Raw genomic sequence first — 23,445 nt, forward strand, 5'->3', positions numbered from 1 at the left:
GAATGGAGCATTTGTCCAGTGAACTAATTTGTGCAGAAAAAAGTATTATGGGGAAAACCAGGGACAAAGACTTAAGTTCCTTCACTCACCTGGCCAATGTTATGGCAATGAGAAAGGGAGAAGGTAGGAACACGAAGAGAGAAACTGTACATGCTTTTGAATTGAGTGCACATCAAGTAGGAGAGTACCAAATTAAGATCCCAGTACAGCATGACAAATGGAGTTTGCAGGAAGATATTGACCAGCCCCTTCAAAAAATGCATTGCAACAGATGACTTCAAAAAGGGACTGCTGGTCAGGTAAACGTAAGAAGGCCGAAAGTGCAGATAGGTAACCTTTAACAGTTGCCACAGCAACGCTTTTCTAGGCCAATGACAAACAGATCAGGAGAACATCTGATAACTGTTTCTTCAGGAGTTGAATGTCTCGGTAAGGTAACTGGACAACAAACTACTGCCAGTGTCATCCATAAATCTGTCTGATTGACGGACGCCTCTGCCAAGACGACGCCAACCACTCTGGGCAGAAGATAGAAAGCGATAAACAGTTGCAGCTCAATTTCCGCACATGGAGGGCCCTGCTACTGCAACAGCAGGTTCTCCCGAAGGGGGAGCCAGACTGGAGGACAGATAATTATGGCCAGAAGTTCCGGGTACTACTCTCTCCTCGTCCAGTCTAGAGCCACTAGGATGATTTGGGCCCAGTCTCTCTAGATCAAGCTAATGTTCTCCACACTAGTGGGAGACACCCAGTTTGTCTGCCCTGCCATTCAAAGATCCTGCCAGTTATGGTGTGGTCAGGTATACGCCTTGAGTGTTCAGCCACATCCACTGAAGTAGAGCCTCCTGCCACAGGGCCCACAACACCACACTGCCCGGTTTGTTTCAGTACCACATGGTGGTGGTGTTGTCTGTGAGCACCTGTACCCATTCCATCACAATGGTCAGAAAGAACATCTTCAGTGCCAAGCAAATAGATCGGAACTCCAACAAATTGATGTAGAGGCAAGCTTACGCCAGAGATCAGAGTCCTCTCCAATCCAATAATGGTGGAACCTTCACAACTGTTAGTTCTGGGTGGTGTAGGGATTTTCCAACGGTCCAAGTCTTTCGCAGTCTCCAGTCAATACCGGGATAGACACATAGATTGCCTTGGTGCTTGGTGCTTGCAAAGTCGTAATTTGTCAGCTGCTGTGTTCCACATGTAGGATAGAGGGGTCAAGAGGTCAAGCAGCTTCAAAGCCAATATCACTAAAACCTAGGCTGCAGACTGAAACATCTGGTTCATAGCCTGAGTGTCCTGTACTCACGAAGACAGAGGGATTGATCAGAAAAGCACTGTACCATGACCGAATGGGAGCTGTTGTGAAGGTTTTAGGTGTGTCTTCAGCACATTGATGGAAAACCCTAACAATGACAAAAGGTTGGACATCATCTGGAGGTGGTTTACAACTGTTTGACACAATCCCACCTTCAGCAGCCAGTCATCAAGATATGAGCACACTGGCATTCCCAACCTCCGGAGATAGGATGCAACCAACATTCACCTTTGTGAACACCTGAGGTGCACTGGGTAAGGATAAAAAGGAGCATGGTAAAATTAAAGTTCTCTTGGCCTTCTTGAAAATGCAGGTAGCGTCTGTGGGGGCGAAGGAAGATGATGGGAAAACATGCATATTCCAAGCCCAATATCACCATCAAGACTCCTGGATCTAGGGCAGGCAGGACCTGGGCTAGTGTGAGCGTTTTGAACTTGTTATTTCAGAATAAGTTCAGAGAGCGATGGTTTATGATAGGGTGGAGGCCACCATCCTTTTTCATACCCTGCCTCAACAGGCATATGAGGCCTGTTGCTGCTGTGGCAGGTATCGGCTCTGCCTCTGAAGGTAGCACTACCGAAGCCTCGAGAGGGGCGCTGCTGCTGGGAAAATTACTGAGGCGGTGGAGCTAAGCTCAGAAAGTGGGCAGTGGCTTTGCTCTCTTTAAACCTCCTTGGAGGTCATTTCTTGACATCACACTCCCCCAGTGAAGACTGGCGGTCATTGGCTCTATACTCATGCTGAGCCACTGCTTAGCTTACACCCCCTGCCCTCTGGGTTATAGAGATTTTTGGGGACTGTTGGAATTCAAACTTCAAGAACTCACCCCCCCTTTGCCTGACCTCATGATTGCCACCTCAGTGGGACCCTCCTCAGTGCTCTTTCTCAGCCATCACCCAAGCCTGTTCCTGCCCTCACACCAGGACATTTACTCTGGGAACCCTCCCTCGACTGTTGAGACCTAGCTATTTTGACTGATGCCTGGTGGAGCTACCCCGATAGCTAATGGAGAGATGGGCTGTGGATTTCCTCCTCAGCAGTCTCCTACCCAGTCTGACTTTGGGCAGATTCTCCTTCGTCTCTCCTGACCGTATCTCCTTCCTTCCCCCCTCATACTACCCCCCCACCCCAATCCACTCTACTTATCTCCTTTCCAGTTCCTGACCTTTGCCCTCACCCACTTGGTTCCGAGTACCCATCCTGTTTCACATCTGGACATTCTTCTGTGAATTCTGTTGAGACCTAGCTATCTGACCGATGCCCGATGGAGCTATCTTGAGAGCTAAAGGGGAGACTGGCTGTGGATTCCCTCCTCAGCCGTCACCTACCCAGTCGGTCATTGGGCAGACTTTCCCTTCGTCTCTCATACCGTCTACCTTCTCCTCTCCCTTCTCACTCCCCCTCTCCGCTCTATTTGTCTCCCCTTCTCGTTCTTTAATGTGTCGCATATATTTATATATACCCCCTTACCCTTCTTAGCTCCATTTATTTTGTCTTCTACTCTATTGAAATGTTTTTCTAGTAACGGATGTAACGTGTAACTGATGTAATTTTGTAATTTCTGTGGAACCTTATGTAAAGCACTCGGATACCTCCGGGTCTAGCCAGCGCTATATAAAACTCTCAAAATAAAAATAAATAACTGGCATGTCCATAAGATCTTATTGAACATCTGTAGAAAGGCCCATGGAACAGATCCAGGCGTGCCACCTAAGCAGAACGCTGAACTGCTCTTCCCAAACAGTCGGTAGTGTCCAGACCAAACTTAATAAGAGTATTTTGCTGCATCCTGTCCTTCTAACATCAGTTTTCGAAAAGTTTGATGGCCATCATATGTGACCATTTGTAAGATATCCGTTAATCTGCACCATAAAGCATACAAATATATGTTCAGGAGGCATGCGGTGTTTACCAACTTGAGCAAGGCTGGGTAGTGAGAACATCAGTTTGGCGAATGTCTACATTCTTTTGGATTCTCGGTTAGGCAGGTTGCTCGAGAATGCATTGGGGTCCAAGCAGATTGTTTGGACAACAAGGCTACCCAGGGTGGGATGCTGGAAGGGGAAGTCTAGATCCCTGGAAGCCGGTCTATGCTGCCTCGCCACCTACCTAATAACTGGATGGTAGGTCATGGTTTAGACCAGGTGCCCACCAGCACGTCAGGTAAGGCCTTGTTAAAGGGGAGCAGAGGCTCCTGAGAAAACTATGCAGGGTTAAGGACTTCTGTTAGGATTGTAATCTTGACCACTGGGATGGCAGTATGAAGTCAAGCATCTCAGCCACCCTTCAAGTCACTTTGGCGAAGGATGCAGACACTTCAGCAGCCATGGAAGGATTAGGTGACAAGATGCCAATGTCTGGGAGGGTGTCTAGGCAACTGGCACCCTGGAGGTCATCAAATATATTGCCTTTGTCATATTGTTCATTGTCACCATCAAGATTGCCTAAATGGTACTGTGGGGCATAATCTGTCTCAGAATGGATATTACCTGAGTGGTAGAACTTGTTTTTTATTTAATCAAACAGAACAATCTGTTCCCCTTCAGGCATCAACAGTGATGTGGAGATGGGCATCTATCAGTAAGCCAGTGGTGTTGGGTCATGGTGCCAGCCGTGGTGTTGTGCTTGTCGCCGTAGATGGAATCGGGACTGTGTTCAGTGGAGCCAAACCCAGGAACGAAGTAAGCCTCAAGGCGAGGTTGAGGGGCGCTATCGAAGTCATGAATGCATCTGCAAATGGTAGCCTGCCTGGAGGCTCCCTCAGATGTGAGGCCCAAAGGCTCTCCAAAGCAATCTGGTGTAGCACCAAAAATGCGGTCCATGACCGCCTTTAGCTGCTGGAGCTGCTTTGGAGGCACCGTCTGTTCAGTATAGGGCTGAAGCGGGACTACCATCAGGAATGGCTCCTCAGGAGGAGAACGGCTGCGGCCTAGAGGTGCTAGGGGAATCATTTTGTCTCCGAGTGGTGGGGTGAAAGACATCCAGGCTCGGATTTCTGGTGTTCTTTGCATAACTTTCTCAAAGCCCTTCCTTACCTGAGGCCCATGACCTAGAAGATGACCTGTTACGGGAGCTGCCTTGACCGTGAGCCCTTTTTTAACCTCAGAAATTTGGCGACTGCTAGTTTTGCTTCTTCCTCGCAGATGGCCTTTCTGTTCTTTCTGCGCATCATTAACACAACGTAGAATCATGCTTAAAGCCAAGACACCGTAGACAGACATTGTGGGTGTCCATCACTGACATCTGCTGGTGAGTGTTACGACATGGCTTAAGCCCGGTTGTTTTCGGGGGTGACATCGTCTGCACACAGAAAATCTGTCAGGAGTGGGAGGATTCATGAGATCTGAAAAGAAAGGAACTGACAGCACACATAGGGGGTGCTTACATAGTGGACTTGACTGCATGTTCGGGTCAGGACGGATCTGACACTGAGTCGCACAAAGTCACATGTCGAAGTGCAAGGGAATTGCTACAAAGTTTCTGGATCCAGTCTGGTGTCTGGGGAAATTCACAAGGTGAGCAATCTGCAGTCAATAGTCTATCGGAAAATATATTTTTAAAAAGTATAGTTACGGAGATATGTGAAAGACAACAGCTACTACCAACTAGGGGAGTCATGTAAGTGTAAAAAGTCCAAGGCCCCAGACACAGAAGCAAAGTCTAAAAATGTTTTTATAAAAAATAGTTTTTCAAGCGTTTATAGCAAGCAGGTAGACCATTACTATATTTTGCAGCCAGGAGTAAGCACGCACATCAGTTTTGGTGTGAACAATACATGGGGCATCAACCAGATAAAGGCTGGGTGAGCATAAATCGTGAGCAGAAAGGTGCAAAGGGCATTCCTTGTGAAGACAGACTGGTCCCACATTGTATAGCACTTAATAAGCAAAGCAGATGGTCATGAATAAAGCTGGTTTATGAATCAGGAATAAGTGCAGTACTGCAAGATGTTTAGACGTAGCAGAAGAAGCGAAGAGGTTTCAGGACAAGATCAGTCATTTTCTGGAACACTTGCAGACTATGACTCAGGTACTGGGGAATGGCCAGTTAAGAAGAGCTCCTGCATTCAAACCGTAAGGTGATCAGGGCTTGAACCATTGTTTACCTGCCAGATAAAGAGAGACAGGATAATACTTTGCATAGGATTTAAAGAAAAGCAAATCAAGATGCAGTGTGTTGTTCACTTGAGAGATCATATTAAGGTCTCGTTTCAAGAAACAAACTCGAGTATGTGTTTCAGCAGGTACAGGAGTACTGCCAAAGTGAGCCAGCTTCCATTAGGAGGACCAGATGGGTATTACCAAACATGCGCACCTTTGTATGGTTTCCAATTAATATAAAATATTTAGCTGACATCAAGTTGGCAATGTCCGACAAACAGGAGAGGAACTTGACACCAGTTTCCATCAGGTTGTTGGAGATAGAGACTATGATCTGGATGGAGAGGATACTGAAGCCATGACTGAACGTTCTCAGTTAAAGGGGCCATGCACACACTGAACAGCATGGGTATTTGTGAAGACCTCGGGAACCACACATGTTCGCTTCGAAGGGGTGGAATGGTAATGTGAGAGATGAATGAATTGTGACGTATCAGAAATAAATTGTCAACTGCTCAGAAGGATGGCAGAGTACACCGTATCAAATGTTGCAGAGGTCAAGAAGATCAAGGCAGTAGTATGCAGATGTCCCCAGCCAATAAAGATCTCTGCAAATAATGTTCAAAAACACAAGTAAGTAGACAGCTGGTGTTGCAATAAGACACTTTAAAAGAATATGTATCTTCAACTCCAATAGGCTGCTTGTCTTTTCATTAAACAACAAGAAAAGGTATTACGATTTGTTTGCCAAAACGAAGACAAATCGCTTCATCAAAATTACCTGAAGATGTGCTACGACTTGGTTCCCCTCTTCTTAGCTGGTCTATTCTGGATTTGCGTTCCCCTGTTTTCTCCATGCTTCTATTTCGTTCTCTATCCCTGGGGCTACTATGTATGGTCTTTTTTCTGATAGTCTGATCATCGCCACTGCGATGAGCAGATTCATTTGAGGGTGATCGCATGCGACTTGAGGTCCTGCTCTGATTGCTACAAATGCTGCTGCTGCGTTTCTGATCAGCAGGCTTCCGAGGTGGCAACTCCTCAACAACAGTAGGTGGCGGCTCTGCTACTTCCAGTTTAATTTGGGTGGGTTTCATAATAGATTCTTCAGGTAATCGTTCTGGAACAATAATCTCTCCACGTTCGAGGACCTCATCATCTGACCAATCACTGAAGTTTGTTTCCTTTTCTTGGGAAATTTCCACTACAGCTTTCTCAAGAACAACTTCAACTGGCTCCTCTTTTATTATGCTTACAGCTGGTACAACTACTAATGCAGGTATTGGGGCTGCAACAACTGCTGCAGTCACAGGTGGTGTCCGGGGGCCCTTCTTCTTCTTACTGTGCTGGGCCACTTCTTCATCCGAAACATCGGAATCCCCTCTAGACCTTTTACGCTTCCTATCTGCACTTTTCTTTTTCTGACCCCTTTTAGGTGAAAACACTTCCACTTCTTCTGTAACCAACTCAGGACTTCGCTTTTCTAAGGGCACTTCTTCCTCCTTTTTCTTTTTCATTGCTTTTTTCTGTCCTTTAGATCTTTTTTTGCTTTCTTCATGCAATCGCTCAGAAGAATCCAGCTCCTCAGACTTGATACGAACTGCAGTCTCGGATTCCTTGATCTTAGAAATCTCAGCTGCTTCCACAACATGTTCTTTCTGTCTTTCTACTGAGCTGCAAACTCTCTCTTTGATCTCTTGTTCTTCAAAGCGCTTTAAAATATCCTTTTTCTCTGTTTTTTTCTCTTCCTCTTTCCACCGGGTTGGCCTGTCTTCAGTAAGATGAGGGGGGCTGAGAGACCGGCATTCTGGAGGCCGGACAACTTGACTTAACAGTCTGTGCTTTTCATCTATAGAGAAAAAAGTATTAATTTTATTTCACAAAGCACTCCAAAAATCAAACATTGTGAGAATGATGAAGCAAAGTTACCATTCTGGATTGATCATTGTCTTGTGAGATCGTGTATTCTCTTTCATTTTGTTCTAAATTTACAGCAGACAATTTGGAGATATTAAGTTCCAACTATGATAATCCACTGCACTCCTTATGCAGCCACACCTAGATAGATTTCTATTCTTATACTTCTGATAGCAAACTAAAAAGATGCCTACCTTTTTTCGGACCCGCTTAAATGAGTGTTAACCAAGGTAAGTTGCCATTTTCTCTCAACTTCTATATTTAATTCTTGATAAGATGTAGTAGAATTTTGTAGTATAATTCTTTTTATATAAAATAGAAATGCACCACTCGCTACACAAAATACATACTTTTCTCATCTCCACTGTTGTATGCATCACTATCAGGTGATTGCTCACGGCGCCGTTTGGGTGACGGACGGGGACTGAGGCTATTTTCAATCCTGTGACGTTTCCTGTATTGGACAAACAACATTATTTTCATGTACAAACCTATGTAATGCATACATTGTGACAATCTATTTAATGAGGATAACCTAATGAAAGGTTTTCATGATACATTTATTAACAATAAGGACATCCAACTAAATAATCGCATCAAGTGAAGAATATACAACAATTAATCCTGTTGGAATTCTTGTATACTACACAACGGAGACGAATTCTTGTGCACAAAATTAAATTTCTGTACACTTAACTCTTAACAGCAGCGCTTGCTCTCACCCTTCCAGGTTGTTGCCACATCTTTTCTTGCCCCGCTCAATACCTACATAAAGCCCACAATAGTGGAAAGGGTTGAACGTAGACAGCTGTTCACTTTAAAAGAGGGTAGAAGGATGGCAGCAGGCAGTGATTGGCATGCAGAAATGAAGAGCTGTCAAATATCACTCTCCCAATAAGACTGCAAGAACTGCCACCAGTCATGGTTTTCTAAAGTCCACCTGGCTCCATACTAAACAGATAATGGAGGTGCAGAGGGTGAAAACTATGGTTGTCATTATTCCGCAAGTCCTATACGGGTTGGTGACCCTCAAGTGAGAGGAGAGATGGACTGCACTGTTATCCACACTCCTAAGAATGAATTTCAGCAGGACTGAAAATCATAAATGTCAGGGAACTCTGTAGTATAAATGAAGAAATACTCTCAATCGAATATGCAATAAAGTGGAACTCTGGCATACTATAAAGCAGATGATTTCAATTTGTTGGCCAGGACAAAAACGAAGACAATATTTTGATCTTTTCGCTCAAGTGCAAAAGTCCACGATTTTCAGCATGTGTTAAAATTAATTTTTTAAACGTCCAATAATACTTTTACAGCTGTAAGCGTGAATTCTAAATTCATACTACACCGTGTAAGGATTGAAGCAGGAAGACTTGGGACAAGGGTGGACACTGTACACTGGAGGAATATTTTTCTCCAAATCCATCAAGTCTGCTCAAATCTTGAACCAATCACCTTACATTTTTACTTTTAAATTACTTGTATATATACTTTATATTCCAAGTTTCGAAAATAGTTTTATTCTGAAGCAAATCAGTGATACAATCCATAGAAAACAAGTCTCACACCAGTATTTTTGATTTAATTTGAATGTATATTTCAGTTCTAGAAAAAAATATTTGTTTGCCTACCATCCATTTAACTTAACATAATCCTGACGTTTATTCCAGCTTTTTTGAAAATTAGAATAGTATTTCCTGACGGCATTAAACAGGCATTCCTTTGCATTGAAGAGATTTGCACAAAGTTTTATTTTCTGCTGGACACAAAGGCCTGGTTTTATAGAGCTCCACAGTCTGGGCCCCAGGGATCAGCCACCATGTTCATTCAATCAAGAGTTATTGGGAGAAAAGGTTTGTAGCTATTGCTTAAAGGGGAACATATAGCGAGCGGGTGGGCGGCCTCTATATTTATCTTTATCTGCCCAAACAAGTAACGTGCTTGGTAAGGAAAATGCTACTTACCAGTATGCAGCTGTTCTTGGCATGTAGAGCTGCAGAATCCTACATTTTGCAATAGATCGCCACCTGGTGTTGGGCTCGGATGATTGTAGGTTGTTGTCTTCTTGGAAGAAGTCTTTTGTAGTCACGAGATAGGTGACTCCTCCCTTGGACAATACTGCACATGGTCATCGACTACATCGTCAGATTGTTTTTCGCCATGATGGGAAATGATGGAGTTAGTAGAAGTAAAAGAGAAAGGATGTCCATGCGTGTACATCTAAGTAAGATAAGTACTAGAACGGAGACAAGTCCCGGGGAGGCGGGAGGGCATGTAGGATTCTGCAGCTCTACATGCCAAGAACAGATGCATACTGGTAAGTAGCATTTTCCGTTCAAGGCATATGAGCTGCAGATCCTACATTTTGCAACGATTGTGCAGCAGTGTCTCCCTTAGCGGTGGTCGCTTGTATCCGTTGCAGCATACTGAAATAATGTTTTAAGAACAGCTTGGCCTACTGCAGCTTGCTGCTTGGCTTGCACATCAACACAATAGTGTTTAGTGAAGGTGTGTATTGTAGACCATGTGGCTGCCTTGCATATGTCCTCTAATGGTATGTTTCCTAAGAAAGCCATAGAGGCTCCTAGTTTGCGAGTGGATTGTGCTCTAGGAGGAACTGTTAGTGTACGTTTAGCTTTGTGATAGCATATTTGAATACACTTTACAATCCATCTGCAATTCCTCCTTTAGAGATGGGATTGCCTTTGTGTGGGGGAGAGAAAGATACAAATAGTTGTTTTGTCTTTCTGAAGGATTTAGTCCCGTCTGTGTAATATAGTAGAGCTCTTCTAACATCTAAGGTGTGTAAAGCTCTTTCTGCAACAGAGTCTGGTTTTTGAAAAAACACTGGTAACTCTACTGACTGGTTTAGGTGAAAAGGAGTAATCACTTTTGGCAGGAATTTTGGATTGGGTCTAAGAACCACTTTGTTAGGATGTATTTGAAAAAATGGTTCTTCTATTGTGAATACTTGGATTTCACTGACTCTTCTGAGAGAGGTAATGGCAACAAGGAAAGCAGTTTTCCATGTTGGGAATTGCAGTTCACATTTATGTAACGGCTCAAAAGGGGGTCCCATGAGTCTTGTAAGGACTACATTTAGGTTCCATACTGGAGCAGGTGATAACCTGGGTGGGATTATTCTTTTTAATCCTTCCATAAATGCTTTTATTGCAGGTACTCTAAATAGAGATAGATGCTGTCTATTTTGTAAATACGCTGCAATAGCTGCCAGATGTAGGCGTATGGAAGAGTAAGCCAAATTGGACCTTTGTAAATGTAGAAGGTAGCAAATTATATTTTGGATGGAAACATCCAAAGGATCAATGTGATTGTTGTTACAATATATTGCAAATCGTTTCCAAATCGTTTCCACTTAGCAGCATAGCATGCTCTGGTAGTAGGTCTTCTAGCTTCTTTAAGTATATTCATACAGTCTGTTGGTAAGTTTAAGTAACCAAACTCTAGGACTTCAGCAGCCAGATCGCCAAATTCAGTTGGCTTGGTTCTGGGTGTCTTATTTCTCCATGGTTCTGTGTTAACAGGAATGGCGTGAGCCGTCATTTCTGATGCGGAACCAATGAGAGATCTAGTAGCGTGGTGAACCACGGCTGACGTGCCCATGTGGGGGCCACTAGTATTAGTTTGAGGGACTGTTGTCTGAGCTTGCGTACTACTAGTGGAATGAGTGGGAGAGGCGGAAAAGCGTACGCAAATCTGCCTGACCAGTTCATCCATATTGCATTCCCCTCCGACCGTGGGTGTGGAAACCTGGTGGCGAAGGTTGGGCATTTTGAGTTCTTGTGGGTGGCAAACAGGTCTATTTGTGGATGCCCCCACATTTGGAAGAATGGTTGAAGTACTTGTGGGTGCAACTCCCATTCGTGAATCTGTTGTGATTGGCGACTTAACAGATCTGCTATCTGGTTGTGGATCCCTGGAAGGTGTTCTACTGTCAGATGTAAGTTTTGAGGGATGGCCCATCTCCAAATGTTCTGTGCAAGTTGGGACAGTTGCAGAGAGTGTGTCCCCCCCCTGTTTTTGTATATAATACATGGCTGATAGTAAAGGGTGAATAGAAAACGTTATAAAACGGGGAGGGGAATAAGAGCCCACAGTCTCTATGCATAATAGCGCTGAATACGAGTGATAAAATGTGGTTGGATAAGCACTGTTTATAAAGGTAGAGTTTGCTAGCGCTGAGGCGACAGGTTGCATAAGAAAATTTGCACAAATGATTATGATGAACAAACATTTAACTATTTAAGATTAGATGACGTGTAAGATTAATATTGAATTGATGTAAGTGAATACACGATGTTTACCTTTTGCTATTATTGTTGTTTATAGTGTTCCCTGACGAAGGGCAATGAGGTGCCCGAAATGCATTGGATTTTAAATAAATATTGCTTTGGACGAACCACTGCGTTGATCATGTTTGAAAATGAGGTCCGGAGGGCACGGTTCAAGCATTAGAAATCTGGAAAATGGCAGAATACAGCCTGAATGTGAAGCGAAATGACAGAGTAACACAGTAAATGTGATAACATGTGGAATAATATGGTTAAAACTATGGAATATTTGAAAATGGAAAAACGTGGATGGAATTTTGCCAAAAGGCGCAATGATGGCGCTGCGACTGGTTTTGGGGTGACATGTGTTACCCCACCCTTCTTCATTGATTCAAAGGTGTCACCGGGGGAGGCACAAAAACCAGTATTGCACGCCGTAAATGATGAACTTTGGACAAACAGAAGATAAATAAATATTGACTCTAAAAAATAAGTAAAAGGTGTGCATCCCACCCTCATTCATATTATAATACATGGCTGTCATATTGTCCGTCCGGACTAGTACAGCTTTGTTTTGTATTTGTACTTGAAAGGTTTTGAGTGCTAGGAAGATTGCTAGCAACTCCAAATGGTTGATGTGGAACTGTTCTTGTTGATTGTTCCATTGACCTTGTGTGGTATAATGCAGGAGATGGGCTCCCCATCCTGTGAGGGATGCATCTGTCGTGAGCACTATCTGTGGAACTGGATCTAGGAACGGCCGTCCCTTTGTCAAATTTTTGGTGTTCCACCACTGCAGAGAGCGATATATACGGCTGTCTACCAACACCAGGTCTGTGAGCTGACCTTGAGCCTGGTTCCACTGTTGTGCTAGACATTCTTGTAGTGGGCGCATTTGCAGTCTTGTGTGGGGAACTATGAAGATGCAAGACGCCATCATGTCTATCAGTTTCATGAACACTCTGGCTTGGAGAGAGTGCTGGCATTGAAAAAGGGAGACTAAGTTCTGAATACTTAAAATCCTGGCTTGACTGGGATATGCTAGAGCTACCGATGTGTTTATAGTAGATCCTAGATATTGATGAACGTGCGAAGGCTCTAGATGCGACTTGGTGTAGTTTATCGTAAACCCTAAGTTGTGCAGTGTTTGAATTGTTTGTTTTGTGTGTTGTGCACACTGGTTGTACGATCTTGCTTTTATGAGCCAGTCGTCTAAGTAGGGGAAGACATGTATTTGTTGTCTTCTGAGATGTGCTGCCACTACTGCTAAGCACTTTGTAAACACTCGTGGTGCTGTTGTAACCCCGAATGGAAGGACTTTGAACGGATAGTGTTGTCCTTGTATGACAAACCTTAAATACTTCCTGTGCGCAGGATGTATTGGAATGTAAAAGTAAGCGTCCTTTAGGTTTAGTGTGGACAGAAAATCTCCCTGTTGTAGTAATGGGAGTACCTGTTGTAAAGTGATCATGTGAAAATGATCTGATTGTATGTAGTGGTTGAGGGGCCTGAGGTCGAGAATTGGTCTTAAGGTCCCGTCCTTCTTTGGAATTAGAAAACACAGGGAGTAGATTCCTGTTCCTTGTTCTTCTAATGGAACTACTTGAATAGCATCTTTTTCTAGATGTGCTAGAACTTTCTGTTGAAGCAGAGTTATGTGTTCTGCAGACATTGGACGCTGCCTGGGTGGTATGTTCGGGGGGTTGCCGTGAGTTCTAGGCAGTAGCCATGTTGGATAATTTGTCTTACCCACCTGTCTGTTGTGATGGAGTTCCAGACAGGTAGGAACTGTGAAAGTCTGCCCCCCACAGGAGTGGAATGCTGTAGGGGAGGCAGAGGGAAGTCACTGTTTCTTCCCTTGTTATTATTGCCTCTGTATTCTCCTCTAAAATATCCTCTATTAGAGGAGGTTTGCGTGTGTGTTTTAAAAGATGATGTTGTGTCTGCGCCGGTTTGCTTGGAGCCTCCTCTATAAGAGGAGCGGCGAAAAGAACCTCTAGTTTGGGTGGATTGTAATGCCCCCATAGACTTAGCGGTGTCTGTGTCCTTCTTCATCTTTTCTAATGTATTATCTACCTCCGGCCCGAACAATTCTTTCTGATTAAAGGGCTGGTTTAGGATGGTAGTTTTTAAAAACAGAAATGCGTAACCATGCGTGACGCCTGAGAATAACACTAGTGTTCACTGCTCTGGATGCTGTGTCAGCTACATCTAGTGCACATTTAATTGAGGCATTTGAAATTAATTTGCCTTCTTGTAAAAGTTCTGCTACCAGATCCTTGTGCTGATCTGGTAGGTGTTACATTAACTTTTCTAGTGGATCGTAATGAGCCCTGTTGTAGCGTGATAGTAAAGCCTGTGTGTTTGCTATGCGCCATATATTTGTTGCTTGAGCAGTAATTCGTTTCCCTGACGCATCAATAATTTTGGACTCTTTGTCAGGCGGGGGGGGGGGGTGTCTCCAGAAGTCTGAGAATTAGCCCTCTTGCGTGCATTTGACACCACTAAGGAGTCTAATGGCAGATGACCCTTAATGTATACTGGATCAGCTGGTGCTGGCCTATACTTTTTCTCTATTCTAGGATTTAACACCCTACACCTTACTGGATCTTTAAAAAATCTCTGGAGCATGTTTAATGACTCCTTTGATCATTGGTAATATTTGGGTAGACCTTTGTGACTGTTCGAAAGTGTCTAACAAGAAGTCCTCCTCAATGGCATCAGAGTGCATAGGAACCCCATGGTAAAGTGCAGCTCTGTTCAATAAATGATTAAAACCAATACTGTCCTCTGTAGGTGAAGGTTTTGTTGGGTAATACGGAGGATCAGGGATGTCTGGTGCGTTATTTGGTGCAAAATTATATGCATCATCATCCTTAGGGTATTCTGTGTTACCATCCTCATCTAAAGGGTATGTATGTGTCTCTGGAACATAATCCCCCCCCACCCAAATCATACTCCTCATCAGTGTGGTGTGATGATGCAGGAGAGTGAATAGGAGAAGTTATAGGTTCCACATGTGGAGTAATAGGAGAGGAAGAAGGTGAAGGAGAGGAAGGGTGCATTGGAGAAGTTGCACAGTCCTTTTTGGCAGGAACCACAGGTGTAAGTGGTGTGTCTGCTGGTCTTTTCTTATGAGGGATTGCCTCCACATGTCCAGTTTTTGGATTAATATAGACCTTTTTCTGTCTAGGATCTGGTCTAAACAGTTCTTCCTCTTCTATAATCTTCTTCGTCGTCGATTTTTTCGGAGCCGATAGAGGTTGTTTAGTGCTTTTTGCCTTATGAGGAGTAATTGAGTCTTTTGGTAATGTTTTCGGTGCTGAAGGTTGTTTAGCCTTTTCTGGGGTCTTCGGTACCGATACTAGAGGTTTCGGCGTGGATACAGGTTTTGCTGTTCCTGTGGCGCCGGAAACTGGCTCCCTCTCTTTGTTTTTTGAACCGGAAGGTTTCGGAGTCGAAGCTTTCGGGTTTGGTACAGGTTTTGGCTTCGGCACCGATGGTACGGGTGCCGGAGTGTCTTTGGGCGTCGAAGGGTGTTTTATCTTCGGTGCCGACGAGTCCTTCGGTGTCGAAGGATTTTTTGGTGCCAATGGAGGAGGTGTGACTGGCACATGGTGTTTCTTCGGTGCCGAGGCACCGGAAGGCGTACGGTCTTTCCTCGGAGCCGGGCCCGAAGGCGGGGCGTTCGCGAGTAAACGTCGGTCTAGACTGGGCCCCATGGGTGGAGTGCTGACCGTTGCTTTCTGTTTGGGTACTGTCTGTCGTGCAGGGGCAGATGTACTCACGGGCTGTCGAGATGGGATCGAATCGTCTGAATCCTCTGCTCCCGATATTATCTGGAGATCAGGCGAGTCCTCCTCTGCGCCGAGTGGAGCCTCGTCCTCGGAGATATCTTGGATTGGATATTCGTCCTCGGAGACGTCTTCTTCGACGATCTCCTCTTCAAAGATGGCCTCCGGTGCTGATCTCCTCATTTCGTGTCGACGGGCCCTCCGATCCCGAATGGTCTTTTTCGATCGGAAGGAGGCACAGGCTGTGCAGGTCGACTCGTCGTGTTCTGGCGAGAGACAAAGGTTACAAACCTCGTGATGGTCGCTATGAGGGAATTTTGCTCGACATACCGGGCATCTCTTGAATGGAGTTCTTTCCATGAGGCGTAGGCCGCACGACGCCGATGGGCCCAACGGCCCGCGTCGACGCACCGGAATGTAGCTGGTGATGTCGAAAGTCTATTCAATGTCGATAGAAGTTTGTTTGAAGTTTCTCGCTTCGAAAAAAGCAGAAAAAGTATTTTTCTAGCCGGAGCGGAAAACTTTCATCCGAACCCAGTGGCGGAAATAAACAATCTGAGGATGGAGTCGATAACCATGTGCAGTATTGTCCAAGGGAGGAGTCACCTATCTCGTGACTACAAAAGACTTCTACCAAGAAGACAACAACCTGCAATCATCCAAGCCCAACACCAGGTGGCGATCTATTGCAAAATGTAGGATCTGCAGCTCATATGCCTCGAACATAGAACTTTGAACTCTATTCTTGGATGTCCAGCGTCATGGTGAGAGTGGAGGCAGCTGCAGGTTTTATTTCTCCTGGTTTTATAGCATCGTTATAGGCTCTACTTGAACTGTTATACAAATTAAAATAACCAGAATACTGCCAAGAATGCTACACTCTGCTAGATAATCAGGACTTGAGCAACATTCAAACTTGAACCTAGCTGGCGAACATGGCTTCATTAATTCAATTCAATTCCTGATTTACACTTTTTTGAAAGGCGCGGAGCAGTATTCAGGTTAAAGGAGTGAGGGAACTGTCAAAGAGTAAAGTAATGGAAATTGTTACTACAGTTTAACTATATCGCTCTGAAACCCAACACTATATAAAGGAAATCCAATACCGGACTATTAACTTTAGGGAAGGTACTCAGGAACACATTACCTTGGTAAGTAACTAAATCACAATTATCTGCAGTTGAGTTTGGCACAGGTGTGCAAAATGGGAATAAGCAGCCGACCAGCCAGGAGCTAAGACCGTTTTTGGAGAAAGTAGACAGTCGAGGGAGGCAAAAAAATCAAGCATACACAAAGAGGACAGAACTTCAAATACATCAACTAACTAGCAGGAGTGAGAATTACCCACCATTAAAACACAATCTGGATATGAACCTGGAAAGAAGTCACTGGGTGAGCAGAAGGGACTCCCTTCTGCTCTACCTTCTGTAGAGTTGTTTCATACTTTTTTAGGCTCATCAGTAGAACTTTCAAGGACATAACCTGTGGACAATCTGCATTATCTGCACTAAGGCAAATCACAGTTGCCTAGCCTGCCCGCTGCAGGGTACTTGGGTGTGCCTTTTTTAGGTTTTGCCTGCGACAGCGCATGCACTGCATGTGCTCTCACTTCAAAGAGATATTGTAGACTGCAAGGGTCTTGCAGCCCACCCATTGCTTAGCGTTCAAGGGTCTATTGTCGCTCTCTTTGCTGCCTTTTAATTGGCTACAGCCTCTTTCAGCTGGAGCATGGACCAAGTACTGATTGGTTTACCTTGGTTGCTTTCCTTCCGCTGATCGCACTGTGATTGAGGTACTACTTACAGTTTTTCTTCTTCTCTTTCGTCCTTGTTGAACCTATCGCAGCCACGGTTTACTATGCCACACACACTATAAAGAAGCCATTTTCTCCTTAGGATGTTTATTGTCACACCAAATGTTATGTGCTTTGATAGCGACAACAGCGATACTAACCGCTTCCAGGTGTATTTTCACTAAAGCCATGGATGCAATTGCTTTCTTTATGTGATGGATTATTTTGAGAAATGTCAGTTTTTTTTCTTTTTCATACAAGGGGAGATTAACAGATTTAAGCGTAATGACGGGGGTATTGTGTAGAAACCTGAAAAGAATTGGCAAAGGCAAAAAGGTCTTACCTTTGAGACAACTGCTGTGTCATTGCCTTTTGTTCATGCTACACTGCCGATTTTGGCAATAATTTGTAGCCATGCTACATAGTGGCATAGCTGAAAGGAATAATAATAATAAAAGGACTATGATGCATCCATTAAAAAAGTGCATTATCTCTGACTGCGTCACAGCACCTTTTAAAACTAGTTTTAGTCATACTGCAAAGCACCTGTGCTGCTATAAAGCATGGCTAAAAACATTGTCAAATCCAATAGCACTCATAAGCAAGACCTACTGGCTCTGCCAATACTGGTTTCAGAATGGTTTAGATTCTTGAATGCTCCATCTCTAGTCTTCATGCTCCCAACTACTATTTCTTTCAAAAATTGTTAGAGACTTGTTTCTTTCAACAAGCTTTTCCAACTTGACCTCTTTATGGATTTGCCTTCCTCGTGATACAGGTATTTTGTGGACTCTAATTCTCCTCTATATTTTGGGACTATTTTAATTTACAATACATATATTTGTTTATTTTCATTTTTGAGCAGCTCCCCATCCCCCTCTTTGGGTTAGATTGAATGTTGTAAGAATTATGAATAAAAAATGTATATCAAGTAAAACTGTAACGCCATTGCTATGCCATAATAATAGTAGACGGTGCTAAAGAAAGTTACAAGTTACTTACCTTCAGTAACAGTCTTTTTGAAGGTTACTCTAACCACAAATTCTTCACCTTTAAAACAACCCTAGGTGAGACTGAATCAAGAGATTTTCAAGCAGTTGCTCCAGTGAATCGCTAAATGGTACCCTGTGACTATGTGGCGACCTTCCACCTCCTGAAGCAAAGAAGAAGAGCTGTACATAGGCACCCCCCTTGCACGCTGGTCAGCTTCATATTCTGGTGCAGATTTGGCGCTCTGCTCTTAACTTGCCAGTGTCTGACAACTCAGAGTATTTTGCAGACTGCACTGGGGAAGAAAAGTCTCCCTAAAAAACGACTGGGTTTATTCCATACCGTGATTGCGGGAAGGAGAGGTCAGTCATGGACCCACACAAAGTGTCTCTCTGGTGTCATGGTTCCAGTCACAACCCATAGCTGTGCATGACATGCACTCCGATGCACATGAAGGCTATCAGATAGCAGGTGCCAAACGTATCCAGCGCTAAACATAAGAGGATTAGCTTGAACTTAAGGACTTGCTCCTGTCCAAGTTGAGCGGCCAATCTCACTCCAGGTCAAGAGGCTGCTTCCTTGCTAAATCTCTGTCCCACTTGAAGTCATACGGTAAGATGAAATTCGAAGTGACCACAAGCTCAAGAAGACCAAGTGGGATTAGACACGTCATACCCCCACCCACCCCTTTGCCACATGAAGTTAGACAAGAAGCCGTGCAGTAAGCACTTTGAAGTGCTCATTGCTGCCACCTCTTCACACTCAAAGCCTGTTCATCGATTTGCAGCTGTAGGAAAGTTCCCCTTTTTGCATGGTTGCCCCCAAAGGTAAACAGAGCTAAAAGTATATAGCATCTTACTCCCTATTTGTAGTAGGGTGGTTGAGCAGCAAGACTGCATCAGAGGGTAGTGTAAAGCATTTGCTGTACACACTCAATCAGCAAATGATATCACACACTCAAAGACTAAACTTCAGACCAACTGGTTTTGCATGAAAATATTTAGTTATTTTATTTTCTAGAGCCAAGCAAGCCTGGCACAAGTAAGCAATAAATATTTTACAGTATAAATGCAGTTTGTAAACAGTTTGAATTGCAATTGTATGTGCACTTTGATTTGATTACAGTAGATACTAGTAATGCAATGCTTTTGATATACTGTACATATACTTTGTATTGGATTTTTTGTAGAATGTAAAGTAGATTACTTTACAGATTTATTTTCTTACAAAGTGCAGTATACCTGGATCCTGAACTGAGACATTTGCTGTAAACAGGTAGGTGAAGGCGTTTTTGTTGTTTAGTTACAGCTTTAAAGGGTTTCTTAGATTTTCCAACTCCACACTTAAAAACATTTCACAGAAAAATAGTCAATGTTATCCTATGGAGGAAAATAGGGCTATCAGTTTAACGATAAGTATTCGGTTGTGGGAGTTGGTATTCTGGGGGTAGACTCAGCGGTCCCCCAGGGTCAAGGATGCACTCTTGTTACACCCTCAGCAGTACTAGGGCGGCAGGGTGCACATTGCTGAGGCCCAATGTTATCTAAAGGGGGATAGGGGACCTCCAGTTGGTGGCTGCTGACGAGCAGGCCACTGGGTTGTGGGAGCATGGTTCCTGGACTTTAGCTCAGGGGAAATGGGGGTTCAAGCCAGCACAAAAAGTGCACCCAAAGCTGCACTGGTGCGGCTGGGTGCAGAGTGCTATATTGGCGTTGGGTGCCCTGTAGCTTTAAATGTGGAGTCTTTGGTTTGTAAAAGCACTGCAAGCTCGGGACGAAAGTCTTCTGGGTGAGACCACCACTTCTAGAGGTAAGCTGGGATCTTGGAGGTTTGGTTAGGCACCGTCGGTTGGGCCACCCAAGGCTGTTGGGCGTCGGGGCAGGGGTGCCTTTTAGGGTTGGATCTTCTTACCAGCTTGCGGTTGGGGGGACCTTCCCGTTTGAGGTTGCAGGCGTCTGCAGGAGGCTTGAGGCAGGTATGGGGTCGCCGGATCTCGGGTTAGGATCACCGGGGAGTCCTCCTCTTGGTGTTGGGCCACTGGAACTTGGGCCGTGGGCGTCTGGTGTAGAGTGGTGCAAACTTGCGGATCCTTGCAGAGCTGGAGTCTGTTGTTTGAACAAATCCGGTGTTCACGGGAGACAGAGTCTTTGGGATTGAAGGCAAGCAGGTCTGCCGGGTTTCTTAAGGTTGCTGGCTGCAGCACACGCATGATTTTGCTGGAGCAGGTTTGAGGTGGGGACAGGCGGGTTGGACTGGGGCCAAGCCAGTGGGCGTCATCCTCTTGTTAGCTTCGGCACAGCTGTTTTGTCCTCCTTTTCTTCTTGTAGGTTCTTGTCTGAGGAAGCAAGGTTCAGAGTGCCCCTAAATACTTGATTTAGGGGCGTTACAGGTAGGTAGAAGGTTGGGACCAATGGGTCCCTTCCCTGGGGGGTGGGGGGGGTGCACCCCCTATTATGCCACCTTCCAGTGGGAGGGTGGCATAAGCCTTTCCCTGGTTGGCTGAGTCCCCCATCTGCAAGATGGCAGGGACACTAAGAGTTGTGCTTCCCCACCTGAGGGGTGGAGTTGGCAGAGGTGCACACATCTCTCTTCCTTACTTGTTTTTCCCACCAGTTCTCCCGCCCAAAGTGAGGGTCAGAACCAGTGGGAACCAGTTGCTGAAAGCAGCAAGTGGTCTGTGGAAGCTCACAAAGGTGGCAAGCCATTGAAGCTTCCCCTCTGTGAACCCTGCCCATCCTGGGGGAGGAGGCTTGGCACATCGTCCCAGGATGTGCATTGTTTAAGGCCCCCGAGAGCAGCAGGCTCTGGTCCCAGGGGTCCAGAAAGAGGTCTGGTGGTGGCAGCTGGAGAGCAGCTACTCAGCCAGGACACTAGACTTAGGTCGTTTTTCAAGGGGTATCTCCTAGATGCCCTCTGAGTGAATTTTTCATTAAATCCCACACTAGCATCAGTGTGAGTTTAATGTGCTGAGAAGTTTGATACCAAACTTCACAGTTTTCAGTACAGCCATTATGGTGTTGTTGAGTTAGTAATGACAAACTCCCAACACCAAATACTCTTAATGGAAGTACTGCACTTACAATGTCTAAGAATTGGTTTAGACACTGTAGGAGTACAGGGCTCTTGCACCTGTACCCTCAGCCCTGGTATAGTGCACCCAACTAGAGGGGTGCCTGACCTATGCCAGGGCGGTGGACAACAAGGAGCCTGCCCTGGCCAAAGTGCCCTTGGTACCTATGGTACCATTTACAAGGGACTGACATGTGGTCAAAGAGTGCCTATTGGGTTTTGTCTTAATGCAGTTTTTAGGGAAAGAACATAGGCCCTGGGTACCTGTTTGGCAGGAACCCAGGGCACACTTAGTCAAAGTACACGAGCAGTTTGGCAAAAAGTGGGGGCAACCATGTAAAAAGAGGGCACTTTTTACATGTGTGGAAAAACAGAGGAAGCACCCAGTAGCTTAATTTCTTTAAAGCACTCGAGGACAGTCGACCTTCTCGACAAAGAGGCAAGACCAGTCAAAAAGCATATCCTTTAGTGATGCCTGGATAACGCCCAAAAGCCTGTGGAGCTCTACCAGGCAATGCACTGGAGCACCATGTTTCTACCAATCACTTTGCCTAAGTAGTCAGTTGTGTCCAGGTATGACTGGATGACCTAGTTGTCTGCATTCTGGCCATCTGAATGGTCTACACCAAATTTGCATATAATTCTTCTGGGACAGCGTGTAGGATTTCAGCAACTGAATCCCATAAGGTATAGGAATACCTGCCTAGCATACCAATGGCAATGACAGAACAAAGTTTGAGGCCAACAAAAGAAAACATCCTTTTTCCAAATGTCTGACTCTTTTTGGGGAATCATTTCAGGAAAGAGTTGGGGTTAACTCTGATGGAGGCCTGTACTACCAGACCATGTCAGAAAAGCACGAGCACCCGGAGCAGGTCTGTGGTGATGTGTCACTTGTCTATTAACTGGTGGGCAAGGGCAGGGATTATTCTAAGTGCCCCTGAGGGTGGTGGTCAGGGTCTTGTTGAACTCTACTAACGATTTAGTTGAGGATAGTCCAGGCTGTAGCACCTCATGATGACGTTGGTTTTTACCTCAATGGACGTTAACTGGATATCCAAAACTGTCTGTGTTATTACCATGGTGTATGAGGCAAATTCCTCTGTGAAAAGGCTGTGTGTGACTAGCACCACAAATGAGGGAAAGCGACCAGCCAACTGGACTCCTTTAAGTCCACACAATCATCATATTGAGGGAGAAACACCCGCCCCCCCAATATCATGATCTTCTTCAAAAGGTGGTTGGCTCTGGTCAAAACTCGATCCGAAAAGCTGGTAGAGCACAGGAGAACCGCTCCTTGACAAGGGTAAGCTTTTGAGTCAGACTGTACTGGGACAGACATTTTAGAACTGGGCTGAAATATAGCTTTAGCCAAGGTAGAGACAGAATTAGTTTGAAATCAGACAGGACAATTGGACTAATAGCCTCTCAAGTCAATGTGGCAGGAAATGGCAAGGTTGTGTTGCTGGACTTCAGAGTCTTCTCCGAAATCAGACTTGAACTCAAAGAAGGTTCAAGAGACAGACGGCGTAGAAGGTGGAAACCCTTGCAGTAACTGAATGGAGACCTCTTTGGATACAAGTATCAAGAAGACACTCAACAGGGAGCAAGTAATGTGCCAACATTATCATTGAACACCTCAATATGTGGTGGCATTGCCAGTAACCCGGATCTTCGGGGTGCATGAGGACCAGCTTCTGAAACTGCTTCCCACTAAGGGGCCTGAAGCAAGACTGGGGGCACCTTGAAGTCCTCACAACTTCTCAGAGTGCCAATCTTGGATGATCAAATCTTGGACTTCTTGTGCTTTTTCTCTGACTTAGACTTACCAGAAGACTTGGATCGTGATGATGACCTGGGAACAGGCCTTATGCGATTTTCTGTGGTGTTTGGCGACATACAGCTTGACTTTCGGGCCACAGATTGCCTTCAGGTTCATCAGGGTGTCATGCCCACTTGCCCTGGAGTAGTGGCTGGAGCTCAAACACCAGAGACACATGTTGTGGGAATCTGCTACAGACATTTGTTTGTGAGAGCCCCTACAAGGCTTAAAACCCGAACTTTTTGGAGGGGAAATGCTTCCTTGCACACTAGTAAGAAATTTGGAAATCGGTCAGCCTGTTCACTGACAAAGTAGGAGCTAGTTCCAGATCCACATTCTAGGGAAGGA

The 23,445-nt window shown here is 44.8% G+C and overlaps 1 protein-coding gene across 3 annotated transcripts in view; it reads right to left on the reverse strand.

Moving 5' to 3' along the window:
- The window catches only part of ZC3H13 (zinc finger CCCH-type containing 13), a 401,604-nt gene that overhangs the window by 152,625 nt on the left and 225,534 nt on the right, over window positions 1–23,445 (reverse strand). For all 3 annotated transcript variants that reach the window (XM_078657316.1, XM_078657317.1, XM_078657315.1), the window contains exons 14-15: window positions 7,686–7,789; window positions 6,200–7,267 (exon numbers count right to left, since the gene is read on the reverse strand). In XM_078657316.1, the coding sequence (XP_078513442.1) occupies window positions 6,200–7,267; window positions 7,686–7,789 (1,172 nt within the window). The remainder of the gene's footprint in view (window positions 1–6,199; window positions 7,268–7,685; window positions 7,790–23,445) is intronic.

Source organism: Lissotriton helveticus, chromosome 8 (assembly GCF_964261635.1).
Source record: "Lissotriton helveticus chromosome 8, aLisHel1.1, whole genome shotgun sequence".
Lineage (NCBI taxonomy): Eukaryota > Metazoa > Chordata > Amphibia > Caudata > Salamandridae > Lissotriton > Lissotriton helveticus.